Source organism: Cetorhinus maximus, chromosome 7 (genome assembly GCF_964194155.1).
Source record: "Cetorhinus maximus chromosome 7, sCetMax3.hap1.1, whole genome shotgun sequence".
NCBI classification, from domain to species: domain Eukaryota; kingdom Metazoa; phylum Chordata; class Chondrichthyes; order Lamniformes; family Cetorhinidae; genus Cetorhinus; species Cetorhinus maximus.
Window position 1 is genome coordinate 83,414,817 of NC_135885.1, and position 10,113 is coordinate 83,424,929.

Genomic DNA, 10,113 nt, shown 5'->3' on the forward strand with positions numbered 1-10,113 from the left:
CGGCGGCCTCAGACTGCAGCAGAGCGACGGTATAACGAGGCTCATGCTGCAACTCGCAACTTGGCGGAGCAAACCATCAGGATACTGAAAATGAGGTTCTGGTGCTTGGGCTGGTCTGGTGGGACCCTGCAATACAGTCCACAGAAGGTGTCACGCATAGTCTTCGCCTGCTGCGACCTTTACAGCCTAGCGCTGCAACAGGCAGAGGAACTGGCTGAGGAGGAGATGCATGTCTCCTCCAATGAGGAGGACTTCGATGGGGATGAGGGTGAAGAAGTCCTCGAAGGTGACGATGACAGCGATGAGGCCCTCACACTGGCCAGACGAGGCAGGCGCACTCAGGAGGCCCTCATAGCTGCTAGATTTGTGGAGGATGATGACAGTATGTAGTGAGGAGACACCATAAGATCCTCACATTGCATCTATGAACAGTTGACTCCAGTCTAGCTTATGGCAGCGCACATACCCTCTGTGATAATGCTCCTGTCATGGAGATGCAGTGGAGGCCCTAATAGTAGCTCGATTGCAGGAGGATGATGACAACACGCAGTGAGGACACTCCATAGATCTTCACATAGCCTCTGAGAATGTCTGACACCTATCTGGCCAAGGGCAGCTTGCTTGCATCGCTCTTTGATCGGGATCATATCATAGAGACTCAGCCATGAAACTTTAAAAGCATCTAATCTTTTTCCGCCTTCAGCATCTGAGCCCTTCAGGAGCATAGTGTCACTGGTCACAGATGCTGAAGAGATGGGGGCCAGCCCCATCTTGAAGGTGCTGAGAGCAAACAGAGAGAATGACAGAACTCTGTGACACCTGCCCACTACATTCTGGCAGCAATGACAAGCACCATGGAAGTGCAGGCATCAGTAATGTGTCCAGGGGGTGTGAGGCTAGACCATCACTTTGGTCTGAAGGCTGCACAAAGCACAGGGAAAAGGCCCTGGACTGAGGCACTTGCCTTTATCTTGTGCAGAAAGGTTTCACATCTGAGTGACATGAACACTGCTCATCAGAATAAGGAACCATAGGCAAGGAGACATTCTCAGGAGTTTACTGACAATAGTGAACATTATGTACAAGTGATTAACACCCGTGCCCAGGCTGTGCAACTGCATCTTCTTAACCTTCCTAACCCTGCCACTACCTCTTGGTGCTCCCTGGCCATCCACAGTGGAGGTGGAGGCAGCCTGTAGACTACTATGCCCTGACTGTGATGACCTTGACAGGCGTCTGGAGGCCAAGACCCTGGAGGACTTTGGCTTGCTTTCGGGAACCTGCTGTGTGGCAGTGGCACCCTCCTTGAGCTGTGGAGCTGGAGTTGCTGGGGTCAGAGGAAGAGAGAGTCCGATGGCCTGGAGACTCCTGGAGTCACCTGGGTGGATGGCCCCAGGGTGTGCACCTGCTGATCCTCCTCCCTATTGTTGCCCAAGGGCTCCTGGCTGATGCCTTGAGAAGAGTTAGCCGGAACAGATTGAGCTGCTTTGCACCCCACTCGTGTACACACTGTTGGAGGCCAACTATGGCATCAGCCTGCACAGCAGATTTTCCTGGCAATTTACAACACACATATTGTGTGTGTCCAACTTTATTACAATGTAAACACCTCAATTTTCAAAGGTCACTTCTACCCTCAGCGCCTTCCTTTTTATTCTGAGAAAAAAGCTTCCTACGAATTTCCACCTACTCCTTCTCTTCCCTGAATACCCACCTTCCTTTCACCTTCCCACTTTCTATCCTTTTCTGATTTAAAAGGGTGACAAAATAAAAGTTTAGCTCTATGAACTAACTCATAATCATCAGCTATCTGTTGCTTGTCTTACCGCTTCAACCCTCTATTCCTCCAAGAGTTCTCACGACCAAAGGAATTGAATCTTTAAACTCTTCCAAAAGAATTACCTCTCTAAGAGCTGCATATGTCATCTCTATCTTTAATGCCCATACCCACCAGTCAAAATTACTCCATTTTACTCTTTCAAACTCAATATAAGTTTGCCCAGGCTGTTTTCTCATATTCCTAAATTTCTGCCTGTAAGCCTCAGGGACCAACTCATATGCACTCAAAATAGACTTTTTTAACACATCATAGTTCACCAACATTTCTTCTGACAGTGAAGCATAAAGCTCATGTGCTCTACCCACCAATCTGGATTGTAACAACAATGTCCAGTTTTCTTGTAGCCATTTCATCTATTTAGCTATCTTCTCAAATCAAATAAAGAATGCTTCAACATCTCTTTCCTCAAACTTTGGAAGAGCTTGTACAAATTTAAACATCGCTCCATTGGGTTCTGATCTGGAACTGTGTGCTGTTCTGGTCGCCACATTATAGGAAGGACGTGATTGCACTGGAGGGAGTGCAGAGGAGATTCACCAGGATGTTGCCTGGGATGAAACATTTAAGTTGTGAAGAGAGGTTGGATAGACTTGGGTTGTTTTCGTTGAAGCAGAGAAGACTGAGAGGCGATCTGATCGAGGTGTACAAGATTATAAGGGGCATGGACAGGGTGGATAGGGAGCAGCTGTTCCCCTTAGTTGAAGGGTCAGTCACAAGGGGGCATAAGTTCAAGGTGGTTTAGGGGGATGTGAGGAAAAACTTTTTTACCCAGAGGGTGGTGACGGTCTGGAATGCACTGCCTGGAAGGGTGGTGGAGGCGGGTTGCCTCACATCCTTTAAAAAGTACCTGGATGAGCACTTGGCACGTCATAACATTCAAGGCTATGGGCTAAGTGCTGGTAAATGGGATTAGGTAAGTAGGTCAGGTGTTTCTCTCGTGTCAGTGCAGACTCGATGGGCCGAAGGGCCTCCTCTGCACTGTGATTCTGTGAAATAAGTCCTTCCAAACCTTCTTGTGTCTCTTTTTTAACTGCCTGCATTTTAAGCTGAAATTCTCTCACTCTCTCTGTCTCTTTCCTCCTTTTCTAACCTTGCTATTTCTAATTCCCTTTCCTGCTTTGCTTTCTCTTTCCTGCCTTTCTGCCTGTTCCCTTTGAAATGCTCTTTTTCTGTTGCCTCTAGTTCCAATCTTCTCATTTGCAACTGAATTTGAGCCCATTCCAATGACCCACCCCTTGGAGAACTGGGTATCTCAGGTATTCCTTCCAATTTCAAATGCTGTGCCATACCTTCAATTATGTCTGATTTCTTTGCCCCTGCAGGTAATCCCAATTGTAACTTATCCGTCAATTCCATTAACTTAACTTTACTTACCTTTTGTAAACCAGCCAAAGTTATAACTTAGACCCCAGGACAAGTCTAAGCAACTGCCAAAGCCATGTTATAGTCTCACCACTCAAAGAAAAAACCTCACACCAACTCGAGTTCAAAGTGCTTCTCATACTAGTAACCTTAAGATTCAGCAACTCCAACCCAATCAAGGAATTTAAAATATATCCCGCAAAGAGCCCCCAATTTTGTTATGGCACAGCCGATGGTAAATGCTGAGCTGCTCAAATCCCAAAGGGAAACTTGAAACAACTGCCACAACAGTTTTGCAATTTGTATAAATTTCGAGATACGTGCCTTTATTCAGTAGTAATAAGACCACCGTGTCTTATAGGTTTCTTACAAAACAAAATTAAACCTTTATTAATAGGAGAAATGATTTTAAGTACACACATAGATCTACAAATTACTACTATGATAACTTCTAAATCCCCTGGTTAATCCAACTCCCAGTTATATTTTCGTTAAGGCAACAGTAAGACACATAGGTTTTAAAAAGACCCAGGCAAAGAAACATGATACCCTGAACAATCCAATTCCAAGTGAGTTTTCTTAACTTCAGTTCTTTGTAGACAGCAGCTTGAGGCATAGATGCTGAACCCTTTTCACACTTGTTTTAGATCTTAGATTGCCTTCCCTTGCACCCAGTCTTCTCTCCTTTATCCATATTTTCCCCTCTGAATGTAAATTCCCATTGTTTCACTATGTTTTAGGACTTTACCTTTCTAATAATAAAAATCTCTCACAGTACCAATTTGACCAGCAATCTTTGGGAAAAATAAACACACTTTAACTTCCCCTGGCTAGGTGTAATATTTCACTCCCTCTTGAAATCAAACTACGCTGGTTTATTTAAAAATGCAAATGTTTCCTTGGCACCTATGTTGATCTACTTAACATTTCAAACCTAGCTTATCTTCTATTACATCAAAGCCTCCACACCAGCAAGTCTCAAACACACACACAGACACACAAACACAAAGACCCATTGACACAGGCCCCACTATTACTCTAGTTTAGAATAAATTCCAATAACATTATGACAATTATATCTTCCTGGCTGATGAGGACAACTAAGTTGTGTCTGAGAGAGTGAATGGTGATGTCCCTTGAACTGGCAGTGAGTGAGGGCCCTGTGGATGTGTGATGGGTCTGTGAGTGTATGAGTTGAGAGTGATGAGAAGAGTGACTTACCCTGGCAGAAGAAAGATCATTCATCCTCTTGTGGCACTGGGTGGCTGTCCTCTTTTGCAGGGCGTTGGCGCTAGCCACCATTACCACAGCCTCCCAAGCCACATTGGTGATGTTGCTGCCCATCCTGCGGCCAGAGCCGGGGTAGAGGAGATCAGTGCAAGCCTCCGCTGTGTCCAGAAGGCGTTCGAGGGACGCGTCATTGAACGTGAGGGCTTCAGTCTTTTTGCCTTTCAGGGCCACATCTTTTTTGCAGCAGTTGTGGGCTGGAAACACAGAGATGTGCGCGCAGCTGCACTTTAAATCTGGCGCCGGCATGATGAAGCGGCGAGATGATCACGTGGCGGGCAAATGAGAGCCCGCCCACCATGGAAACGGCACGTTTCCCAGGAAAGCATAATTAATGCAGTGGGTTTGGGACGATACAGCGCGAAAAGTTGCCACTGCGGCTGGCGGTAGCCATCCACTACCGCACTAAGTGTGAATCTGGGATGATTCCGCCACCCCCCCCCCGTTGTCAAAGCTTTTCATCTTGATTTCATAGGGCAAATACAGAATGCCAAATTTTAAATGATCGCAACAATCTATCAGTTCAGAAGAAGGATATGGACTCGAAACGTTAACTCTGTTTCTCTTTCCACAGCTGTTAGACTCGCTGATCTTTTACACAGGAGAAAAGTGCTGATTAGTTGGCAGATTGAGTCTGATTGGCCGAGGCGTTGCCATGGAGAAAGCCACAGGGAACTATTGGCTCCCCCAACTCCCAAGTAATTCATAAAACGTGCAAGGCTTGAACATATTCCTTTTGTTTGCAGAGAACAGGTCCCTGCGTATGAATATATGTTGTTTATAGATAGTGTAATGGGCTGTTACAAGCTCGACTCATTATCTTTATCTTTAATTGGTTATTACTTGCCAACTAATCAGTACCATTTTTTTCCTGCAGTATAAATTGTTGATTGTTTGAAATTTGACATTCTTGTATCTGTCCCGATGAATGCAAGACGAAAAGCTTCGGCAACACGCCTCTTTTTTCAGCAATATTCAAGTTTGTATCACCAAGCAACTGTGTATATAAGAGGGAGGGGGAGAGAGAAATATGTCACTTGAAAATTTCCAATTTTACTTTAAACATAAAATTCAATTCAATCGTCAATCCAGGTGGATAGGCTGTGTTAGTCAGGCCCCATATCTGGCAAGATTACTGAGGCAGGACTGCACAAGGGAGCCACTCAATGCAAGATTTTCTAATGTCTGATCTCAATAAATACACCGCCACAACAGATTTACTGGACACTTCCCCACTGTATTTGTCTATGTAGTATGTGACTACACTTTAACTCACTGTGAAACATTTTGGGATTTCAGAGGAAGCAGAAAGAACAATAAAATGCAAACTCCTTCTTCCTTAACTAGACTTGAGAAAACTTGCAATTCATAATAAACTGTAGTAATGCCAATACCCTTCAAAGAAAATAGGTTTTTGTTTTCACCAAGCTCGGGGACCTCACCTAACCCATAGAGCGCCAGCTTAGTATCTCCTTTCTGCATCAGAACAGGGCTGATGTCAATCTTCTCAACAGACATTGACCGACCAAAATGGTTTACTAATCCAGCGCAGCTCAAAAGATCCAAGGCACACAGTGCATCTGCCTAAAACAGTATTGAAATACAAAGAAAAAGTTTCAGCAAAATAAAAATGCAATATATACACGGAATCAAATTCCTAAAAGCAGAACAAATACAAGGGCCCTACGGTCTCTTTCATCCTTTAATTTCTGTTATTCTTTTATGTACCAGGTAAAACTAGTTAAGGTTAAATTTGATTGTGGTATAACTATATATAATCATTTGATACCAATTAGAAAAAAGGAAAAAAATTGGATAAGGCCTGAAAACAGGCACAGGGAACATGATGTATGATTAACCAGTGCCCATTCCTTTGATGAAGGTAGCATTGTCTGTTAATTTTAAGGTAACGTGCAGCCCAGAGCTGAGTGCACTGTTGAGTAACTGCAGATGGCCAATTCGTGCAAGACGAACACTACCTAAAGCTTACCTGCACTACTAAAGTCAGCCTGCACCTCTTAAAGACATGCATTCTGCCTGTACCAGGTGCTGGAAGTAGCTCGGGAAAGTGTGTTTGTACAGTAGGTAAAGTAATTATGGTGCTGAAGGTCAGACAGAGCACTAAAAGGTGCTTAGAGAGAAGTAGAGAGCGTGAGGCAGAGAGAGAGAAACAGAGAGAAAAAGAACACGCGAGTCAGAGAGAGAAAGAGAGCGCGAGACAGAGAGAGAGAGAGAGAGAGAGAGGGCGAGCGTCAGACAGAGAGGGGAGGACAGAGAGAGAGAAAGAGAAAAAGAGACGGGGGAGCAGAGAGCGAGAGAGACGGGGGAGCAGAGAGCGAGAGAGACGGGGGAGCAGAGAGCGAGAGAGACGGGGGAGCAGAGAGCGAGAGAGACGGGGGAGCAGAGAGCGAGAGAGACGGGGGAGCAGAGAGCGAGAGAGACGGGGGAGCAGAGAGCGAGAGAGACGGGGGAGCAGAGAGCGAGAGAGACGGGGGAGCAGAGAGCGAGAGAGACGGGGGAGCAGAGAGCGAGAGAGACGGGGGAGCAGAGAGCGAGAGAGACGGGGGAGCAGAGAGCGAGAGAGACGGGGGAGCAGAGAGCGAGAGAGACGGGGGAGCAGAGAGCGAGAGAGACGGGGGAGCAGAGAGCGAGAGAGACGGGGGAGCAGAGAGCGAGAGAGACGGGGGAGCAGAGAGCGAGAGAGACGGGGGAGCAGAGAGCGAGAGAGACGGGGGAGCAGAGAGCGAGAGAGACGGGGGAGCAGAGAGCGAGAGAGACGGGGGAGCAGAGAGCGAGAGAGACGGGGGAGCAGAGAGCGAGAGAGACGGGGGAGCAGAGAGCGAGAGAGACGGGGAGCAGAGAGCGAGAGAGACGGGGGAGCAGAGAGCGAGAGAGACGGGGGAGCAGAGAGCGAGAGAGACGGGGGAGCAGAGAGCGAGAGAGACGGGGGAGCAGAGAGCGAGAGAGACGGGGGAGCAGAGAGCGAGAGAGACGGGGGAGCAGAGAGCGAGAGAGACGGGGGAGCAGAGAGCGAGAGAGACGGGGGAGCAGAGAGCGAGAGAGACGGGGGAGCAGAGAGCGAGAGAGACGGGGGAGCAGAGAGCGAGAGAGACGGGGGAGCAGAGAGCGAGAGAGACGGGGGAGCAGAGAGCGAGAGAGACGGGGGAGCAGAGAGCGAGAGAGACGGGGGAGCAGAGAGCGAGAGAGACGGGGGAGCAGAGAGCGAGAGAGACGGGGGAGCAGAGAGCGAGAGAGACGGGGGAGCAGAGAGCGAGAGAGACGGGGGAGCAGAGAGCGAGAGAGACGGGGGAGCAGAGAGCGAGAGAGACGGGGGAGCAGAGAGCGAGAGAGACGGGGGAGCAGAGAGCGAGAGAGACGGGGGAGCAGAGAGCGAGAGAGACGGGGGAGCAGAGCGAGAGAGACGGGGAAACAGAGAGCGAGAGAGACGGGGAAACAGAGAGCGAGAGAGACGGGGCAGCAGAGAGAGAGCGAGAGAGACGGGGCAGCAGAGAGAGAGCGAGAGAGACGGGGCAGCAGAGAGAGAGCGAGAGAGACGGGGCAGCAGAGAGAGAGCGAGAGAGACGGGGCAGCAGAGAGAGAGCGAGAGAGACGGGGCAGCAGAGAGAGAGCGACAGACGGGGCAGCAGAGAGAGAGAGCGAGAGACGGGGGAGCAGAGAGAGCGCGCGAGAGACGGGGGAGCAGAGAGAGAGCGCGAGAGACGGGGGAGCAGAGAGAGAGCGCGAGAGACGGGGGAGCAGAGAGAGAGCGCGTGAGACGGGGGAGCAGAGAGAGAGCGCGAGAGACGGGGGAAGAGAGAGAGAGCGCGAGAGACGGGGGAAGAGAGAGAGAGCGCGAGAGACGGGGGAAGAGAGAGAGAGCGCGAGAGACGGGGGAAGAGAGAGCGCGAGAGACGGGGGAAGAGAGAGCGCGAGAGACGGGGGAAGAGAGAGAGCGCGCGAGAGACGGGGGAAGAGAGAGAGAGCGCGAGAGACGGGGGAAGAGAGAGAGAGCGCGAGAGACGGGGGAACAGAGAGAGAGCGCGAGAGACGGGGGAGCAGAGAGAGAGCGCGAGAGACGGGGGAGCAGAGAGAGAGCGCGAGAGACGGGGGAACAGAGAGAGAGCGCGAGAGACGGGGGAACAGAGAGAGAGCGCGAGAGACGGGGGAACAGAGAGAGAGCGCGAGAGACGGGGGAACAGAGAGAGAGCGCGAGAGACGGGGGAACAGAGAGAGAGCGCGGGAGACGGGGGAACAGAGAGAGAGCGCGGGAGACGGGGGAACAGAGAGAGAGCGCGGGAGACGGGGGAACAGAGAGAGAGCACGCGGGAGACGGGGGAACAGAGAGAGAGCGCGAGAGACGGGGGAACAGGGAGAGAGAGAGAGAGCACGAGAGACGGGGGAACAGAGAGAGAGCGCGAGAGACGGGGGAACAGAGAGAGAGCGCGAGAGACGGGGGAACAGAGAGAGAGCGCGAGAGACGGGGGAACAGAGAGAGAGCACGCGGGAGACGGGGGAACAGAGAGAGAGCGCGAGAGACGGGGGAACAGGGAGAGAGAGAGAGAGCACGAGAGACGGGGGAACAGAGAGAGAGCGCGAGAGACGGGGGAACAGAGAGAGAGCGCGAGAGACGGGGGAACAGAGAGAGAGCGCGAGAGACGGGGGAACAGAGAGAGAGCGCGAGAGACGGGGGAACAGAGAGAGAGCGCGAGAGACGGGGGAACAGAGAGAGAGCGCGAGAGACGGGGGAACAGAGAGAGAGCGCGAGAGACGGGGGAACAGAGAGAGAGCGCGAGAGACGGGGGAACAGAGAGAGAGCGCGAGAGACGGGGGAACAGAGAGAGAGCGCGCGCGAGAGACGGGGGAACAGAGAGAGAGCGCGAGAGACGGGGGAACAGAGAGAGAGCGCGAGAGACGGGGGAACAGAGAGAGAGCGCGAGAGACGGGGGAACAGAGAGAGAGCGCGAGAGACGGGGGAAGAGAGAGAGAGCGCGAGAGACGGGGGAAGAGAGAGAGAGCGCGAGAGACGGGGGAAGAGAGAGAGAGCGCGAGAGACGGGGGAAGAGAGAGCGCGAGAGACGGGGGAAGAGAGAGCGCGAGAGACGGGGGAAGAGAGAGAGCGCGCGAGAGACGGGGGAAGAGAGAGAGAGCGCGAGAGACGGGGGAAGAGAGAGAGAGCGCGAGAGACGGGGGAAGAGAGAGAGAGCGCGAGAGACGGGGGAACAGAGAGAGAGCGCGAGAGACGGGGGAACAGAGAGAGAGCGCGAGAGACGGGGGAACAGAGAGAGAGCGCGAGAGACGGGGGAACAGAGAGAGAGCGCGAGAGACGGGGGAACAGAGAGAGAGCGCGAGAGACGGGGGAACAGAGAGAGAGCGCGAGAGACGGGGGAACAGAGAGAGAGCGCGAGAGACGGGGGAACAGAGAGAGCGCGCGAGAGACGGGGGAACAGAGAGAGAGCGCGAGAGACGGGGGAAGAGAGAGAGAGCGCGGGAGACGGGGGAACAGAGAGAGAGCGCGGGAGACGGGGGAACAGAGAGAGAGCGCGAGAGACGGGGGAACAGGGAGAGAGAGAGAGAGCGCGAGAGACGGGGGAACAGAGAGAGAGCGCGAGAGACGGGGGAACAGA

General features: G+C 51.5%; 1 protein-coding gene across 1 annotated transcript in view; it reads right to left on the minus strand.

Moving 5' to 3' along the window:
* The window catches only part of mre11a (MRE11 homolog A, double strand break repair nuclease), a 117,949-nt gene that overhangs the window by 81,725 nt on the left and 26,111 nt on the right, over window positions 1–10,113 (minus strand). Inside the window, exon 6 of the mRNA XM_078545777.1 lies at window positions 5,932–6,073. Within this exon, the coding sequence (XP_078401903.1) occupies window positions 5,932–6,073 (142 nt within the window). The remainder of the gene's footprint in view (window positions 1–5,931; window positions 6,074–10,113) is intronic.